Here is a 20,535-nt window from a genome sequence, read left to right on the forward strand (position 1 = left end):
CTTTTCCTTGCCACGCAGTGCATGGTCAAATGCATCATCTCAAAGAAGTTCACGAATCTGAGGACCAACAAAGACACCTTCCTTTATCTTAGCTTCACTTAACCTTGGAAATTTTCCACGGAGGTACTTGAAAGCTGCTTGTGTTTTGTCAATGGCCTTGACAAAGTTCTTCATCAGACCCAGCTTGATGTGTAAGGGTGGTAACAAAATCTTCCTTGATTCAACAAGTGGTGGATGCTGAACACTTTTCCTCCCAGGCTCCAATGACTGTCGGAGTGGCCAATCTTTCTTGATGTAGTGGGAATCTCTTGCACGACTATCCCATTCGCAGAGAAAACAGCAGTACTTTGTGTATCCAGTCTGCAGACCAAGCAAGAGAGCAACAACCTTCAAATCGCCACAAAGCTGCCACTGATGTTGGTCATAGTTTATGCACCTCAAAAGTTGTTTCATGTTGTCATAGATTTCCTTCATATGGACTGCATGACCAACTGGAATTGATGGCAAAACATTGCCATTATGCAGTAAAACAGCTTTAACACTCGTCTTCGATGAATCAATGAACAGTCTCCACTCATCCGGATCGTGAACGATGTTGAGGGCTGCCATCACACCATCGATGTTGTTGCAGGCTACAAGATCACCTTCCATGAAGAAGAATGGGACAAGATCCTTTTGACGGTCACGGAACATGGAAACCCTAACATCACCTGCCAGGAGATTCCACTGCTGTAGTCTGGAGCCCAACAGCTCTGCCTTACTCTTGGGTAGTTCCAAATCCCTGACAAGGTCATTCAGTTCACCTTGTGTTATGAGGTGTGGTTCAGAGGAGGAGGATGGGAGAAAATGTGGGTCCTGTGACATTGATGGTTCAGGACCAGAAGTTTCATCCTCTTCCTCGTCTGCCTCAAGTGAGAATGATTCTGGTGCATCAGGAACCGGCAGTCCTTCTCCGTGGGGTATTGGGCGTATAGCTGATGGAATGTTTGGATAATGCACAGTCCACTTTTTCTTCTTTGACACACCTTTCCCAACTGGAGGCACCATGCAGAAGTAACAATTGCTGGTATGATCTGTTGGCTCTCTCCAAATCATTGGCACTGCAAAAGGCATAGATTTCCTTTTCCTGTTCAACCACTGGCGAAGATTTGTTGCACAAGTGTTGCAGCACACCTCTTGTCCTGATCTCCAATTTTGCAGCCAAAATAAAGGTGACAGGCTTTCTTAACCATAGTGGTTATACTGCGCTTTTGTGATGCAAAAGTCACTTCACCACAAACATAGCAGAAGTTATCTGCACTGTTCACACAAATACGAGGCATCTCTGCTCACTTTGGCTAAACAGAAATGTGTCCCTTTGCAAAATCAAACACTGACAAATAAGAGAGCACGACACTGTATGATTTCTAGAGTGGATATAGGGCAATTTGTTCAGCAGAGTGATGTAAGCTTCGTTATGATTGCATCATCCATGACTTCTAGGAATAACATGATGCAATTCATATCATGTATGATGCAATACCAGCTTCAGATTGCATCATTCATTGTTTTGCCTAAAAAGCAAGTACTGTCCAAACCCAGTCAGATTTATTCATAGATCCAGTCAAAGATGTATTTTAGTCATTTCTGGTTTAAATTGAGATCCCTTCCCTTTATAACTCCGCCATTCCCAAGTCAAGGGTCGTATATACTGACCCAATAGCATATCTTGAAAACTAGAGCCAATCAACAATTTTAAGCATCATTTTCGTTCTCAGTGACCCAGAATTAGTAAAGTTTGACTACATTTATTTCAGAAGCATTTTGGCTGTAGAGCAGTGCTATTGACTCCCTTGGGCATCATTCCACCCATACTGCCGAGATTTTGGGGCTCTCATTCCGAGTCAGAGTCATCAACCCCCACTCCACATCACCTGATGAACCTCAGGGGCCGCCAATGGAACAGTATGGCTCCCAGGGTTGGCGGGTACCCCATGGCTGGGAAGGAGGTCTCTGGCCTGGGCTGTACTGGCCACCAATGCTCTACCTGTATCAGTGACCTTGGACTCAGTGGGTTGTTCCTTATTAGCAGAGATCCCGCTTTTCATCACATTCAAAGCCAAAGTCACCCGCATGGTCGACGGTGGTTTCATATCAACTGCAAGCCCAAGCATCAGTCACATTTTGGGCCAGTTTTGGCTCAGCTGAGACCTTGTCGCCGGACAATGCCATGCTAAATGGTTCATCCTCACCTTCTATTCTGGACAACTTTAAGGTGTACCAGGACTTCTTATGCCATATACCCGCATCACTGGGCATCCAGGCAGAGTTCCTCCAAGAGAACACACACAAACTGGTGGATATTTTACAGCCCGCCATCCCTGAGAGAGTGGCCATCCTGGTCAGTGATGCGATCCTTGAGTCAGCGAGAGCCCTGTGGAGTACATCAGCCTTGGGACCGCCAGGGGCTAAGTGCATGGAAAAGCGCTTCTTTGTTCCCATGGATGGATTTGAGGGGTTCTTTTCCCACCTGGCCCCGAATTCCCTGGACGTAACAGCGGTAAACAACGCCCCAGCAGGGTTGGTTCAAGTCTATCCCCAAGGACAGAGACTCCAAGCAATTAGATCTTCTGAGCAGGAAGTTCTATACCTCATCGTCCTTACAGTTTAAGATCACAAATCAACAAGGTTTGGTGGCCAAGTATGATTTTCGCAGTTGGTCAGCCATGGCTAAATTTGAGGACCAGCTGCCCGAGGTCTTGTGTGAGGAGTTCTGAGCATTCATTGTGGAATGCTGCTTGGTGGCCAAAATGTTCCTGCAGTCCGTCTTTGACGTTGCAGACACTGTGGCCAGGGTCATGGCCTCGGCAGTAACTATGAAGGAAGCTTCCTGGTTGCAAAACTCTGGGATCATTCTGGACATCCAGCAAGTCATTGAGGACTTGCCCTTTGATGGCTAAGTCTTGTTCTCGGACAAGACTAAAGGCACTTTCCACTCCTTCAAGGATTCCAGGGCTATCTTCCGGTCCTTGGAAGTGTACATGCTGTCCACGCAAAGGCACCACGATGGTGCACAGCAGGAGCAACAATATCGCCCGCAGCATTCCTTTGTGCAGCCTTTCCCCCTGAAACAGCAGGACTACTCTAGAAAGAGGGACAGCTCCACAATAGGAAGCAGTCGGGCTTGGGCTTCAGACAGTCCACATGATCTCCATCAGCACAGGCTAAGCACCCATTTGTGTCCTTTGTCCTGAGCAGTGGTCCAGTCATTACTCCATCCCTTCTGTCCCCTACATCCCTTTGGGGACAGGTTGGCCCGCTTTTACAATGCTTGGATCTCGATTACCTCTGACAGCTAGGTTCTAGACACTGTCAGATCTGGCTACGCAATCCAGTTCCTCTCCACGCCCCCTTCCCATCCCACTTCTCCATCCCTCTATAGAGACCCCTCTCACGAGATACTGCTCATTGAGCTGTATTTGTAGTTGGGAGCACTGGAACACTGGGGTCACAGCTTTTCTCCCGGTGCTTCTTGATACTGAAATATAAGGGCAGGATGAGAACCATTCTCAACCTTTGCAGCCTCTACAGATTCATCAAGTCATGAGATCCCGCATGGTCACTCTATTGGCTATCCTTCCTGTCCTGTGTCAGAATGACTGGTTCACTGCTCTGGACCTGCAGGATGCTTACTTTCATGTGGTGATTCTGCTGAGCCACAAGAAGTTTCTGCGTTTCGTGGTAGGAGAACGCCACTTTCGGTATACAGTTCTCCCCTCTTCTGCACCCCACGTCTTCCCCAAATGCATGGCAGTGGTTATGGCATATCTCAGGAAGAAGGGACTCCACATCTTCCTCTACCTCAATGACTGGTTGCCGAAGGGCAGCTCTAGAGGGGCGGTTCTCACCCACATTGACACCATGTTGAGTTTGCTCGACTGTTGGCACTCGTTTTAAACACCGCAAAGTCAACCTTGGCTCCCACTCAAAAAATCAAGTTCCTTGGGGCCCTGTTAGATTCCATAAGGTCGAAGGTGTTACTACCTACCAACCGCTTCCAGGCAATTCAACAGTTTTGCCTCAGTCTGCAATTCTCAGCCTTCCATGACAGTGCATGTGTATCTGAACCTGTTGTGCCTAAAGTCTGTTTGCACATAGGTGGTCGAGTTCACTAGGTTGTACCCTCACCCTCTTCAGATGCAGCTCAGGACAGTTTACCGCCCTGCCCTGCATTCTCTGGACAGGTCAGTTCGCCTTCTTCCAGCAGTCCTGGATTCCTTGTGCTGGTGGGAGTTCCCACGCATTGCGTGCCAAGGGATACCCTTTGTTTGGCCCTCTCCAACTAAGTCAGTGGTTACTAGCACTTCCCTTCTGGGTGGATGGGAGGGGAGTGCATCTGGACTCGCTGAGGTTGCAGGGCCTGTGGTTGGAACAGGAAGCCTTACTCCATATCAGTGTGTTGGAACTTCCAGCCATCCACAATGCATGTTGTGCCTTCCGAGACCACATCACATACTCACCAACAATGCTACTGTGATGTACTATGTGAAGAAGCAAAGGGGGGCGGGGGCGGCACATTCCAGGTTACTCTGCCTGGAGGTGATCAATCTGTGGCACTTCTGCATTGAGGGAGACATCACCCTGGTAGCATTCCATTTTCCAGGGGTTCAAAATCATCTTGTGGACTCTCAGTAGGGTTTTCTCCCTGAGTCATGAATGGTCCCTGAAGGAGAGTGTTTGCCAAGTCATCTTTGCAACATGGGATGTCCCTGCAATGAACCTGTTTGTGATGAGGGAAAACACAAAGTCAACTGTTCTGCTCTCGAGGGCCTCAGTCCTCTCTGACACCTTCCACTGCAGCTGGCGGTCAACTCTTCTGTACTCCTTTCCATGTATTTCGGTCATTCCTCAGGTCATCCTCAAGCTCAAAGTGGATCAGGCCAAGCTCATTCTTGTTGCTCCAGCATGGATGAAGCAGTGTTGGTTCTCGGATATCCTTGCTCTGTCAATTCAACCTCCCATATCGTTTCCTCTCCATCCCGACCTGCTCAGTCAGAACCACGGCCAAACCCTCCATTTTGCGATCAGCTCCCAGCAGTGTTAGTTTCAAGGTATAACTAGCTGAGCATTCTTTTACTTTTGATACCCGCTTTTAGAAATATGCAACTCTATTTATTGGATAATTTCAGATACTCATAAAATATTTTGATTAAAAAACTTCATAGTGTCTAATTTAAGATGTGATCACTGGATGGACACATTTGTTTATGTATCTTAGCCAGAAGAAACTTAATGTATATAAAAAATTGTTTGAAGCCCCTTTTTTTTACTCTGTGTTTCTACCATGCATAGCACAATGGAATCCTGATGTTGTTTGGGTCTGAGGTCTTACTATAACACAAATAATCATGATAGTAATCCTAGTAACTTTCCAACAAGCTCCACTAACTTCAGAGGCATGTTATGTCCTCTTTAGCCTTTAAATAAAACAACTGTAAATATGTCCCTAAGGGTGCATTATAATACAAAACCAGCAGTTTATCCTTTTTCCCATTTAAAAAGTAATTACGCACTTTATAAGAGCAAATAGCCTTGTCATATAGCTTGGGACAGTATGTTATTAGGCAATGGGATTCTTAGTTTTTTTTTTAAAAAAAAAAGCTAAATTTTAAATGGGATGACAATGCAGTTGATGAGGTCTGAGTTGTGACCTTGTGGTCACAACTTTTCCAGTTAAATCCATAGAATTGTAGCATGTGCTGACACAGCAAATATTTTATCTCATATTTTTGGTTTGCTTTCCCCCCCCAGGTTGATGAGAAAACCGTGGGAGAGCCTGGTTGGCTATATGGGAGCTTTCAAGGTCATTTTGGCTGGTTTCCATGCAACTATGTAGAAAAAATATCAGAAAATGAAAAAGCTTTATCTCCTAAAAGGGCCTTACTTCCTCCTACAGTATTTTTGTCTACTACCTCAGCTCCTCCAGAGTAAGTTTATTTATTGACGGTTCTAATTTTGGATAAAATACAGTATGTTATGTAATAGCATTATGGATTACTGTAAATTAAATGCAGAAAATTTATTATAGCGACTATATGAGGAAGACCTATAATGCAGCGAGTTAAACTTTGATCTTCTGAGTTGCACAGGGCAGCACATGCATTTTGCATATGTAAGAAGTAGTAGGTCTTGCTAATGTACTTTCTAAGAAAAATTGTGCTTGTGCTAAATTTGCAGACCACTTTCACCAAGTAGATCAGCAGAAGACACTGATTACCAAAACGTACCTTTCTCAAGCCTAACTGTTAACACAACATGGCAGAAAAAATCCGCTTTTACTCGTACTGTGTCCCCAGGATCTGTTTCTCCTGTTCATGGACAGGTATGTTGGTGAGAATTTTATGTATTTTAAGTTCATGTTAACAATACTGATATACTTTTGTATAGATGAGTTACACTTTTTCTAACAATTCACTGCAGTGATCTAGACCAGGGGTGGGCAAACTGCGGCCCTGCCTGCGAGCCGTTTTAAGCCAGCCCATGAGCTCCCGTGGGGAGCTGGGTCGGGGCCGCACCATGCGTTTCAGCCTCGCTCCGGCACTCCAACCGGGGCGCCAGGTCGAGGGCCACACCATGCAGCTCCCAGAAGCCGCGCCATGGCATCACTCCGAGGGCCTACGAGCCAGAGGAGGGACATGGCACTGCTTCTGGGAACCACTTGAGGTAAGTGCCACTCGGAGCCTGCACCCCTGAGCTTCTCCCCATGCCCCAATCTCCTGCCCCAGCTCTGATCCCCCTCCCGCTCTCCAAACCCCTCGATCCCAGCCCGGAGCACCCTCCTGCACCTCAAACCTCTCATCCCCACCCCAGAGCCCGTACCCCCAACCAGAGCCCTCACCCTCTCCTGCACCCCAACCCCAATTTTGTGAGCATTCATGGCCTGCCATACAATTTCTATTCCCCGATGTGGCCCTTAGGCCAAAAAGCTTGCCCACCCCTGATCTAGACACTAAGCCAAATTCCCAGTTAGTGTGAATTGGCTTACCTCTACTGCAGTCTGTGGAACTATGTTAATTTACACTACCTGAGGATCTGGTCCTTAAACTCTTTCTTCTTCTTTGAGGGCTTGTTCATGTCAATTCCAATCAAGTATGTGCGGGCGCGCATGCATAACAGCAGAAAGATTTTTCCCCTAGCAGCATCCGTCAGGTCAGCCTTGGGCGCCCCCTGGAGTCGCACCTTCATGGTGCTCAATATAGAGCTCTGCTGACCCGCCAGCCCCTCAGTTCCTTCTTACAGCCAGTTACGGTTAGCTGGAATGTCATTTAGCTCTTGTCTTGGCAAGCGCCGTTCACAGTGTCCGTTGTATATAGTTCTTGATACCGTTAGTGTTAGTTATTAGTACTTGTAGTGTAGATTTAGTTAGTGTTAGGTTTTCTTTGGGGTTCCCCTCCCCCCAACGCACCCAGTGCCATGGTATGCTGCGGTCCCTGGGCTTTAAAACTTGCGAGACCTGTGGCAAGCGCATGCCTAAAAGTGATCCGCACACTTCGTGCCTAAGGTGCCTAGGGGAGAGCCACCAGGAAGACCAGTGCAAGATCTGTCGCGGGTTTTGCCCTAGGACTTTGAAAGACAGAGACCAACGTCTTAAAGTCCTTTTTATGGAGGCTGCGCTCCGGCCCCAGTCAGACCGTGGATTGGGGGATCCCGCATCTAGCATCACCTCCTCGGTGCGGAGCGCCCCAGCACCATCTACAGGGGAACCAGTGCCGAGAAAGAACTCATCTTGAGACTCTCGGCACTGTCATGGCTCCTCCCATGGACAGGCTGTGGGCAGGCACCGGTCGCAATCGCCGGTGCCACAAAAGAAAAGGAGGCTGGAGAGGGGCCGCTCTCTCCCGGCCAATTCCAAGGAGCCAGCCACTGTTAGACCCCAGTTGGGCCACACCACCTCGGCTCCTTCGCCCACTAGGGTCACGTCGACTCCTGCCCCGGTGGTGGTGCAGTTGAGTCCGGATCCTCCCCACTCGCCGGCCGCAGGAGCCAACAGCTGCAGCTCCCATTGACTGCGGAGGCATTCGCGGCAGCACAGGACTTGTTGCGCGGTACGGCGCCGTTTTCCCCTCCGAGGAGGGATAAATCGCCGGCACCATCCCATCCCAAGGGGAAAGCAGGCTATGACGTCGTGGTGCTCACCATCCCCAGAGCTCCCCACGGCACCACTCCCTTCCCCATTCCTCTTCAGGGACCCCTCTCACGAGCAACTCCTTATACAGGAGGTGCACTCGCTCCTATCGCTAGGGGCAGTGGAAGAGGTTCTTCAGGAGCTGAAGGGCAAGGGCTTCTATTCCCGGTATTTCCTAATACCAAAAGCCAAAGGTGGGCTCAGGCCCATCCTAGACCTGCAAGAGCGCAACAAGTTTATGAAGAAACTCAAGTTCCGCATGGCCTCTTTGGTCTCCATCATCTCTTCCCTGGAACCAGGGGACCGGTATTGCCACCCTCGACTTGAAGGATGCGTACTTTCATATAGCAATCACACCATCCCACAGAAGATATCTCAGGGTTGTGGTGAGCGAAAACCACTACCAGTTCACAGTCCTCCTGTTCGGCCTGTCAGTGGCACCTCGAGTATCTACCAAGTACATGGTAGTCATGGCCGCGTTCCTGCACAGGGGACAGGTACAGGTATTCCCGTACCTCGATGACTGGCTGATCAAGGGCCACTCCAGGGCTCAAGTGGAGGCACAAGTCAACTTCATAAGAACGTTGTCAGACGAACTGGGCCTTCTGAACGTGGGGAAATCCCTGGTTCAGTGAATAGAATTTATATGGGCAATAGTGGATTAGACAAAGGCCAGGGCATTCCTTCCGGAAGCAAGGTTCCGGGCCCTGAGCAAAGTCTCAGCAGGCCAGAGACAACGCAGCCTTTGGTAGAGTAGTGCTCCAGACACTGGACATCAGAACTCTGACCCCTCCTCCGGAACTTGGGCTTGAGAGTCACCTGATCGGAATTGACATGAACAAACACTCAGAGAAGAAAAAACAGTTACTTACCTTCTCGTAACTGTTGTTCTTCGAGATATGTTGTTCATATCCATTCCAATATCCACCCACTTACCCCGCTGTCGGAATAGCCAGCAAGAAGCAGCTGAGGGGGTGGCGGGTCGGCAGGCTCTATTTTGAGCGCCATGAAGGCACGACTCCAGGAAGCACCCAGGCCGACTCAACGGATGCTGCTAGGGGAAAAATCTTCCGGCTCCCGTGCACGTGCATACACACCTGATTGGAATGGACATGAACAACACATCTTGAAAAACAAGAGTTACGAGAAGGTAAGTAACCATTTTTTTCTTTCACTATATTGTGTTACTCTGGGTTAATTTCTTTCAACTTTGGAATTTTGTAAGGATAGCAGCTGCAGTGTGTGGAGGAACCAAACAGGTAAGTATGTGTTTATCTCATCAGTTTGGGCCTCAAGATGATCTTTCAGATTTCCCTACCTAGCCATTTGAGGACCACTATTTGTATGTACTTTTCCTTTCTTCCTACCAAAAGGTATATTTTACCTCCAGGCAGAAGACTACCAATGTGTGGGCCCTTCCAGAGCTACTCTTAGAAGCATGGTATATTTGTGCTGACACTGCAGCCAACATTGTTTTGTAGAACCAGATACATGTCTAAGCCCTGGTCTACACTGGGGTGGGGTGGGGTGTTGACCTAAGCTACGCCGACTTCAGCTACGCAAATAGCGTAGCTGAAGTCGGCATATCTTAGGTTGACGTACCTGGCCGTGAGGACGGCGGCAAGTCGACCGCTGCCGCTCCCCCATCGACTCCGCTTCTGCCTCTTGCAAACTGGAGTTCCGGAGTCAACGGGGAGTGCGTTCGGGGATCGATTTATCTGCGTCTAGATGAGGGCCTGCCCTCCAACATTTCTAACTTAATTGGCCAGTAGGAAGCAGAGTCGAGAGACCACTCTGGAGTCCACATACCACATATGGCAGTGCAAAATGCTGCGGTCAAGACAGCAAGTCATTCAACTGGCATTTAGGAATGAACACACCTAGAGTACAAGAGGCGATTTTTGAAACCTGCATAAGTAATAGGTACTAAAGCTGATTAACATCTGTATTTTTACTTGAACAGGGACAAGCTGTGGAGAATTTAAAAGCACAGGCACTTTGCTCCTGGACTGCAAAAAAAGATAACCACTTGAACTTTTCAAAAAACGATATAATTACTGTGCTGGAGAAGCAGGAAAACTGGTGGTTTGGAGAAGTACATGGAGGAAGGGGATGGTTTCCTAAATCCTATGTCAAGATCTTGCCTGGAAATGAAAACAAACGAGAGGAGTAAGTGAGACTGTTGGTATTTTTGTATTCAACAGCTGAAAATAGAGTAAAAAACATGGGGATACTTTAAATTATGGGGACTAAATAGCATGTATGACCTGCACCATGCCATCGTGGGCTGTAATTTAATCAGCTTTCACAAGCTAAGTAATGTTGGGCCTGCTCAGTAAATGGGAGATCTTTCAAGCTGAGTGCTAGAAAAAAGTGGTGTGTGGTTATTCAACAGGTGACATGCTTCTTCCTCTTGATTCAGTATCTCAGCATGGTGCTGGCACTCCGCTGCTGGAGGTGTTAACTTTTATATGACGTACAAAATTGAGATGTCTTTGCCATTAATCATTATAAACTCCTGTGGCACATCTTGAAGAAATAGTGGTGTTTTTCCTAGCTGGCAAAAGTAGTGCCAGACTGTCCTAGTATTCAAGCTAACAGTTCAGTTAATTGCTGAAAATCTGAGTAGTGCTGCTGCCATGGAATGGCTGCTTCATTCCAATATAGAGGTGATTACAAGTTGGTGGTTGAAGTGATCTTTGCACATACATGACTTAAAGTTTTTTGTGATCTTCTAGAATAAGGCAAATTTTAAATAAATGTCAAGTTGTTACACCTAAAATAAAGATTTTGTATAGGTCTTGATCACCACAATTTGCGACTATGTTTTCCAAACCCTGTAGCTTAAATTAAGAGTCTTCCATATGATTAATTGAAGTCATATTTTTTGCTCTTAGGGTAAACCTGTCTTGATCCCCAATAAATGTTTAACTGTTTAGCTTTTGCTAATAATTAACGTTATTGCAGTATTTCTGATATTCCTTAAGCATGACCTATGTAATATTTAGGAGATATTGCAGTAATGTTAGTGACCACTTGCAACAGCTTAATTAAAAAATGTAATGGGGACAACAGCATTAGTAATATCTGCCAATTGAGAATGAAATAATGCTTGGCCGCAATTTTTTGTCTCTCAAAGAATACGAAAATTACACTATACTAAATCTTTATCACTAATTGAACGTTTTGTTAAACCAGCCGACTAAATCACTTCGATCTTTATGTCTGTAGACCCGAAACTATTTATGCAGCTGTAAACAAGAAGCCTAGTACACCATCTTATACAATTGGAGAGGGTAAGCATGCAATTATAATGTCAGTTACGAAATTATAAAACTAATTTCTGTTTAATAGCATGTAAATTAATAATGGATATGCATAGAATTATACCTTGATCAGATCTGTGACTGTTTGTTTGTTATAGAGATCTGATACAGTCACATGTGCTTTTTAGATTCTTAAGTGTATCGGTTTTTTCCTTTTATGAATTTAAGTGGAGAAAGTATAAGTTCAAATGGGAAAAATAATTTGTGAGAAACAATCTCTGAACTTTTAAATTTGATATGTATTTACCCATTTCCCCACCCTTTCAGACTATTCAGAATGTGTGTAGACTGTGCTTAGAAAAGTCACTTGGGCTTTTGATCTCTACCATGATAATCAGATATTATGGAGTTCACCATGTGAATGGAGTATTTCCTCTTATGGCTTTTCTGAATATAAATGATTGTGCTGAAGTGTGGGTCCAAGCTGAAATCTCTCACATGTAACAATTCTTAAACTATGGTCTGTGGACCACTGATAATCCATAGAGCGCTCGCTGTTCACATGGTACTAACTCTCCTAATCTCCATCTGCTAAATCACATTCAGACACTACAAATATATTACTTTTCCATGAAAGCAGTTACCTGTGGTTGCTACATTTGTCACAGAAATGTTATGTGCATGCACATCCGAGAGAGAGTCTGCACAATTGCAAATGGGAGGTGAGATCGATGCAATTTAAGTGAGAGGGAAGGTTGGTACATACTATGAAGTTGTTTGAGCAACCCTTATATGAGAGATTTTTAAAAAGTGACTAGCATGCCTCTTGTTATATTTACTGTATTGGGCTTTTGATAAAATTCAACTTAGTTTGGCCTCTCTTGATTACAGCTGAAACACTTTTTCACTGTAACTAATGCAGTTTCTGTGTGTGTGTGTTTGAACAGAGTATGTTGCACTCTATTCCTATACAAGCTCCGAACCTGGTGATTTGACTTTTGCTGAAGGAGAAGAAATACTAGTCACTCAGAAAGATGGAGAATGGTGGACAGGAAGCATTGCTGACAGAACTGGAATCTTTCCATCAAACTATGTCAAACCTAAGGATCAAGATGTGAGTTTTTGTTTTGGGTTTTGTTACTTAAAGCAAAAAGGTTTTATTTTTGTCTGTATACATTTACTGTATTTTGCTAGAATTTGGACTTAAAAAAACCCAAGAAGTTACACTGTATGTCTTGTATCTAGGTAGTATGTTCACATACTAAAATTTGGGCATTAAATTGTAGCTCTCTGGTGGTGTATCTGGCATAAATGCTTAGGTCATGAAAGTGATTTGCCTTTTTTCAAACCATTATGCTTGGTAAAGGGAAAAAAATAAAAAATAAAAGTTATTTGTGGCAAAAGAAGAATATTAAAAGAAAATTGCAGTAAATTCTGCTGTTAGCACTGCAAATTAAAATCGTGTACCTTTTGATTGTAGGGTTCTGGTACTGCTGGCAGAACTGGGGCACTAAATAAGAAACCTGGTGAGTCTGATGTAACTTACAAAACTTTAGCTTATTCTATTTGTTCATTATTCACCAGTCTTTTTCTTATTTCAGAGATTGCCCAGGTGACTACAGCGTATACTGCATCAGGGACAGAACAGCTTAGTCTGGCTCCAGGACAGCTGATACTTATTCTGAAGAAAAACCCTAGTGGATGGTGGCAAGGAGAGTTACAGGTAATTAAAGGAAAAAATAATCTTCACAGAATGAATAATGAGGGAAGCAATTTTTGTGATTTAATTTAAAAAGTGAGAAGCTCTTAAGTTCTTTTTGCCATATATAAACTGTACTTGAACATCACACTGTAAGTTAAAACTTATATTGCTGGGCCTGTTTCTGTCACTGAAAATCAGTTTTTGTAACCCTGGCAGAATGTAGGGGTCCAGTATTGGCAGTTAATAAAAAGTAACGATTAGCATCAGAAGAACCACTTAACTAATAAAACAGTGCTAACTTTGTTAAAATATTAAATGGTAACAATCCTCTGATGAAACAGTAGGACCTCTTAAAAGCAGGAGGGAAATTAGTGCAGTATATTCTAATTCCTTGCATTCACAGAGTGTTTTTCACCCAGAAAGTTCTGAAAGCAAACTTCATAAACTACCTACAGTAGTAATTTCAAAGAGCACAGTATCATTTTAACATCATTTAGCTGTTCTACAGGGTTTGGGAGCTATTGGCAATGGAAAAATTAATATATAATCTGTGCAAGGAAATATATAGGAAATTAGTAGTAGTTTGCATTGTATTAGAAAAGGAGTTTTGGCTCTGGTTCAGGATGGAACCCCAGAGGGAGTAGGAAGAGAGATGAAAACTGAGAGAGCCAATTGTCAATTCTTGCTTGGTTGAATTTAATATTTTATTGTAGGAACTGAGTATTTTTCCATATTTTGTATTATAATATCATTGCTTGTACACACTTACATCATGTTGTGAGAAAAGCTGTCAAAATGTAGGAATATTACCTCTTGGAGGTTTTCTGCTCATACTATAACTTTCCCGTCTTATACAGAAAAAGTGAAGGTTTTAAAAAAAAGTCAAGAATCCACTGTACAAGCTTTTTAGATAACAATCACTATTATCTGATAGAAAGTGGTGGTAAATTCATAGTCCAAGATTTTCAAAAGTGACTAGTGAAATCGGATGCCTCCATTTTTGAGTGCCCAGTCTGAGACACTTTATAGAGGCTCTACTTTCAGAGGTAAGTGCTCAGCACTTTTTGAAAATTAGGCCCCTGTAAGGTGTCTCAAGTGGAGCACCCAAAATCATTAATCACTTTTTGAAAATCTTGACTGTGAACTTTCCACTCACTCAGCTGAGCAAATTACAGTGCAGCCGTACTCAAATATGCTTTTAGTAATAAATGTAAACCAACTTTTGTCTTGTAGAGCCATTCAGTGCTTAATAACTTTGTAGGCAGGTTTTTTTGTGACTCTTAGTTGAGAAGCTGTGCGGGTGAGGTGCTCATTACAATGCACCGGTCAGTTGTCTATTTAATTCTTAAACATATTTTTGTACAGGCAAGAGGGAAAAAGAGGCAGAAAGGATGGTTTCCTGCTAACCATGTTAAATTGTTGGGTCCAAGCAGTGAGAGAACTACTCCTGCTGCTCTCTCAGGTAGGAAAATAATCTCATTTATATTTAACTTGGAATAATGTTATGTAACTCTTTCCTTTACTCTAAGTAACAGTCTGTGTATAGTGTAATAGTCTGATTAATTGCTACCTATTACCCTTGTGATGCAGTCAGTATTGGGGATCATTGTACCAGGCTCTGAACAAACACAGGAGAGGACAGTCTCTGTCCCAAGGAACATACAGTCTAACAAACTACTACTTCATCAAAACAGTGCTGTCTGTGGCTCCTGTCCTGGAATGTGCCAACTTATGTTATGGCTTATTGCACTGAGAATACACCCTTTGTTTCTGTCCTACAGCGGAAAGACTGTGTCCAAAAATCTGTAAGGTTCACCTAATGCCGTGAAGTTTTCAGCCTTGCTGACTAGTGAAAGTAGACTGCAATCTTGCACATCCTGATTTATGCCTAGAGTTCATATCCCGCTTTCTGAGGAGCCTGCTTCCACATGGCAGCAAGACTTCTGGGAACTTTGCTGTTATTGACAATACCCCTACAACTGTGCGCTATTCTTCTTCTAAGGGTGGGCAGATGCAGCCTTGACTCCACATGGATTTTTGATTGGCTATGTAGGTCTTGATGAGAACAGCTTTCCCTGGTTCCACTTCCTCAAAGTGTGCAAATTCCCTACCTTCTGCTGTGTTGGTACAAGAGCTCCACAGGCATCCATGATCAAAACCTCTCTCTGAGACTTAGCTTTCAATACATTCTTTGTACACACAGACCTTTTTCTCACACACAAATATCCACTATAAACTAATTAATCCGTTTCTCTGACAGGCTGGGCAGAAAGGAGGAGAAAGATGTTCCACTTATTTTTACGTTTGAATATTTGGAAGGTGAACAGGTGCTGTGGTGATGGGAACCATCTAACTATCCAAGTAGATGGAATTGTAAAGTTGGGAACTAGAGAGAGAAATTGAACAAAGTTAATTTAATCTATCACTGACCAGAGTATTAATAAAAGGGGAAGTCAGGGCAGTCAAACTGTACTCCCACATCAAGATAAAATCTTCTGGGTTTTTTTTGTTTGTTTGTCCTTGAAATTGGTTTTAGTCTCATAGATATTTTCTGTGGGCTTTATGCAGTCTTAACACTGACTTACCTTATACTAGAAGTTGTGCTAACCCCTGTTGTGAATATTCTTTTTCTTCCTAGTATGTCAAGTGATAGCAATGTATGATTATGCGGCAAACAATGAAGATGAGCTCAGTTTCTCCAAGGGGCAGATCATTAATGTACTGAGCAAAGATGATGCAGATTGGTGGCAAGGAGAAATCAGTGGTGTGACAGGTCTCTTTCCTTCAAACTATGTGAAGATGACCACAGACTCTGATCCAAGCCAACAGTGTAAGAAATAATTTTTGAAAGCATTTTGCATTGCATTTCTAAGATTTAACAGTCAATTGTTGTGGTTAGAACTATTTTGTGCTTAGAACTAAGAGCCCTAGGACTTCTAATGGGTGTGTAAGTACATCATAACTTCACTCTTCCACTTGACAAATCTACACACACATATTGTCACTCCATTTTTCAGCCAAGGTTTAGTAGCAGTAGTGCTGCTGTGAGGCCCCTAAATAAACATTACACCTGTGATGCATTAACCTTGCTTTTAAATTGTTCACAGTATTTGGTAATTTGCGATAAGTCTCTGTCAGTGCAGATGTACTTGTTCTACTGTATTTTATTATTTTTCTTTCTTTGGATTTCTACAAAATATGAAAAACACCTATCATAAGATTTTAGGCAGCTTTGGAATACATTAGAAGTACATACAACTTAAAAAAATAAACATAAGCGCAGCAGCTTCCCCAAACTATAAAAAGGAAAGAAAAAGATCCCCACCTTAACCAGTGAATCCCAGCCTACAATATATCCATCCCAATCCTCAAATCATCCCTGTTTCTTCAAAATCCTCAGAAAGAGATGGGCTTTGCAGCATGTCCTGAAGATCAACAAATGTGGATTATTTGGGGGCAAGCTGGAGACTGAATTCTAGCACAAATTTGTGTAGTTAATGTGAAGGATACATGTTATGTTCTCTTTCAAACATACAAGCACTGTAAAAGTTCTGTCTTTGGCCTCTCATTCCAGTGCTAAGTTACTACAATTTTCACTCCCTCAGCCTTTCATCCTGGGTCAGGGACAGCATGATGAAATCAGTTTTGTCATCTGGAACGAAGGCATTAATGGCTTCGAACAAACCTTGATGGCTTTGTGACGCTTTCCGGAGGTACCTTACTACCACTGTCCTTAGCGTGAGGAAGTCTTGTCTGTGTCTGTTGGGGGGGGGTCAGCTCACCAACTCGACTAGCCAAGAGCAACACAAGCACTTCCTCTACGTCTTGCAGGCTCTGCTGTTTCTCTGCCAGTTAGCTATTGTTATACTCCCAACCATTAAGCCCTCCAAGTATCTCTGAGGAATGTGCAGGTCCTGCTCCACTGGACATTCTGTGTTCACAAATTCACTGCTTCTGAGGAAACCGCAAACTCCAGCTCACCAGTTCCACCTCAGATCACTGCTCCACTGAACACATAACACTTATACGTGATTTCACTATAAACATATCTAAGTGTATTTAACAAAGCATAAAGATTCAAGTAACAGCAACTAGAAGTATTGAAAACAAATGGTTTATGTGTAAAACAAAATCATAATGTGCATTCTAGAGCCTAGACTTACTTAACAAGATACTCTCATGTCTTGTAGAGTATTGCTCACCCAAAATCCTTGCCGCATTTACGGCCAGGGTGGGCTGTGGCCCTCCTTTCATGAGACAGACACTCTGTCAGCTTGCCTCCTAGGCAAAGGACCTTGTTTGTTTCCTTGTGCCCCCAGATATATCCTTACAGTCTTGTCGTTAGTCATAAACAGGACACCCCAGGCTGTTTGTTTCATGCTGTGAATTTCCTTGCTCGTAGATTTTGCAGTCTCTTCTTTTTCCTTTGGCGCAGTATGCAAATAGGCCTACAGCGTGAGGCATACAATATACAAATGACAAGACAGCGAGACAGGTATCTGCTGCCTCCTACCTGAAAGGAACATTTCTGAAGTATGCCACCTCTTGGTGACCTGCCTTAATTCCAATACCTTAAGAACATAATTTCCCGTATAGATACAGAACTGCTTAAATATTATCTGTACATACATTTTGGAATGATTATGATGACCAGTGGGCTATTGGCTCTTGGTAGTGACTTCGCATGCCACACTTTGGAGAACTGTTATGCAGATATCTGACCAAGAGGATCTCTAAAACTCTATGCACCCCTCCAGGCCATTTGCTAGTTGGCACCAGAAGGTCCTACATCACAGGTTTTAATTTCTCTTTTACATAACGGGCCCTAGTTCTTCGGTTAATTCCATTCTTCTCTTGATCGGGCAGCAGCTGTTGCTGTAAAATGGCAAAAGTAAAGTAAGCTTTCCCTTCTGGTGTTGCAAATGCTACCATTTGTAGTTGTCCCAGCATAGAAAAAGCATTCAGAATTCAGAGTGGATCTATATCTTAATAGCATGTAGTATAAATTGATTTAAATAGATACAGGTTCGGCATTAATCTGGTGCTTTGAGAGTTTTTTTGTTTGGATACAGAAAGAATCCCAACTACTTGCTAAATTACTTTGGGGCAGGTATAAAACCAAAGTCCTGACCACTTGTGACCATTAAAAATTCTGAGGAATTTCCCCAAAGGATGGAAATGTTAGCCCAAGTGTCCTGATTATGTTTCAGTTTAGATAAATGCCTTTGACCTACCTGAATTCCATGTCCCTTTCAGCTATGAACTGATTTTTACTTCCCAGTCTCTGCAGTGTGTTTTTGTGTTGATATGTACTATTCAACAGTTCCTATATTTCATTCCAATGGAGGCTGTCCTGCAGTGGTGGCATAGTGGAGTGTATGGGTTTGGGAGGGAGGGGTGTATTGAAGTAAGTGCAAGATCTTTTTGCATGTTATTAATTTCAACAATAGTAGTCCTGAAATTGGGTCATAATTAGACACATAAGCAGTTCTTCTTTGCTCATTGCCATGTCGCTAAGTTGGCTTCCTCCCAAATGTGGATCTTGAGTACCAGCATCCCCCACAGAAACAATTGCCAGTCGTGGACAAAATTTTCTTTTGGAAGTGGGTGAATGAGAGAGGGTCTACCAATAGCAGTCAGCAACCATCAGCTGTGTACACTTTCACTAGTGCTTGGTTGTTCCAGTTGTCTGTATCAAGAAGTTTCTGATTCAAGAAGCAATCCTGTTGATGTTTTGAGGTTCAGGAACTTAATCCTGTAAGTGAATGAAGTACATGTTCAGAAATTACAGCCAAAGTCTTTTGGTGCTAAAGTGATTTCATGTGTTTCAGCTGAGTTGGGTAACAGCCACTTGCTGGACATTATATACCACACGACATAGCCAACTTTGTAGGAGGGGAAAATGCATGAAATGGAACTTCAATGGGATTTTTAGTGGGAAGCATGAAGGGGCATATTTAACAAATATTAATGTTATAGCATCATATTTACTATAAACTCTCACTTTTGTGGACATAAGTGTAGATGTACTACATCTTCCATAATTAAGGCTGTGAGTTTGTCACGGAGGTCACGGATTCCATAATTTTCCACGACCTCCGTGACTTCTTTTAGCGGCCATTGCGCCTGGCCTGGTGGCAGCTCAGGCAGCCCCTGCATCAGTCTCACCAGCTGCTGCTGGGGCAGTCTTGAGCCACCGCACCCCCGTTCCCCAGCAGCAGGAGTTTGGGTGTGGAAAGGGGCAGGCGGTTGGGGCACGGGATGGGGTGAGGTGGGCTCTGGGTGGTGCTCTACCTGGAGGGCTCCCCGGAAGCGATGACATCCCCCTCGCTCAGCTCCTAGGCGGAGGTGAGGCCAGGCAGCTCTGCGCACTGCCTCCGCCTGCAGGCACTGCCCCCACAGCTCCCATTGGCCGCGGTTCCCTACCAATGAGAGCTGCGTGGAGCTCTGGGTGGAGGCAGTGTGCAGAGCTGCCTGGCCATGCCTGTACCTAGGAGCTGAGTGAGGGGGATCTTGCCGCTTCCGGGGAGTCGCGGAGCCAGGTAGGGAGCCTGCTGGACTCGCCAACACTCCCACCCCAGCACCAGCAGGGGTCCCGGGCTGCGCGCCACTGCTCCCCCCACCAAAGCACCCGCGGCACCCCCGGGCTGGCGCCCCCCTGAAGATTTAGTCAGGGGTGTATAGTAGAAGTCATGGACAGGTCACGGGCTGTGAATTTTTGTTTACTGCCTGTGACCTTTTACTAAAAATACCTGTGACTAATATGTAGCCTTATCCATATGCTCCATGACTAGGAAGTTTACTTTCAATCTCCGAATTCTTCCACTACTGGATGGTGCAAAATGTCCGGGCAGGGCAATAGTCACAAGAACACTCCCTGCTCGGGTAGCATAAGGAAATAGACCTGACAGTGTGCTAATGTCTGAAAAAGAACCAAGTGAAGTGGGAAGGGAAAGTGAAACAGGAAGTAGGGCTTGAGGAGAGGTAAAACTTCTTCTAAATTCCTGCTTAGGATGCGCTCTTTATTTTTTTCTGTCTTGAGTGGTTGTCTGCAAAGACCCAGATTTCAATCCCTGGTGTCAAGAATCATGTGTCTAAACTTAAGCATACACATTCCTGATGTGACCATGCAAATCATGTGTTTAAACACGTGGTCAGCTAAGCATCTAACTTGCTATGTGTGCACCCACCAAATGTGCCTGCACACATCAGGTATTGCATGGGTAACTTAAGTGCACACACACTTGCAGGCATATGTGCAAACCTCATTTTGAAAATCCAGCTATTTTTTTCATGTTAGTGTTCTATTTCAATTATATAAAAATTGCATAGGGCTGTACAAAGAAGGGGAATTCTATATCAACCCCCTGATGTCTGTAGTGTGTAATTGGAAGAAGAACACT

At 44.2% G+C, this 20,535-nt stretch overlaps 1 protein-coding gene across 1 annotated transcript in view; it reads left to right on the forward strand.

Annotated features, from left to right (window-relative positions):
• ITSN2 (intersectin 2) overlaps window positions 1–20,535 on the forward strand; it is a 117,626-nt gene that overhangs the window by 66,058 nt on the left and 31,033 nt on the right. The window contains exons 20-28 of the mRNA XM_065401027.1: window positions 5,791–5,966; window positions 6,217–6,361; window positions 10,128–10,333; window positions 11,396–11,460; window positions 12,378–12,544; window positions 12,911–12,956; window positions 13,032–13,153; window positions 14,498–14,594; window positions 15,771–15,962. Coding sequence (XP_065257099.1) covers window positions 5,791–5,966; window positions 6,217–6,361; window positions 10,128–10,333; window positions 11,396–11,460; window positions 12,378–12,544; window positions 12,911–12,956; window positions 13,032–13,153; window positions 14,498–14,594; window positions 15,771–15,962 — 1,216 coding nt within the window. The remainder of the gene's footprint in view (window positions 1–5,790; window positions 5,967–6,216; window positions 6,362–10,127; window positions 10,334–11,395; window positions 11,461–12,377; window positions 12,545–12,910; window positions 12,957–13,031; window positions 13,154–14,497; window positions 14,595–15,770; window positions 15,963–20,535) is intronic.

Source organism: Emys orbicularis, chromosome 3, assembly GCF_028017835.1.
Source record: "Emys orbicularis isolate rEmyOrb1 chromosome 3, rEmyOrb1.hap1, whole genome shotgun sequence".
NCBI classification, from domain to species: domain Eukaryota; kingdom Metazoa; phylum Chordata; order Testudines; family Emydidae; genus Emys; species Emys orbicularis.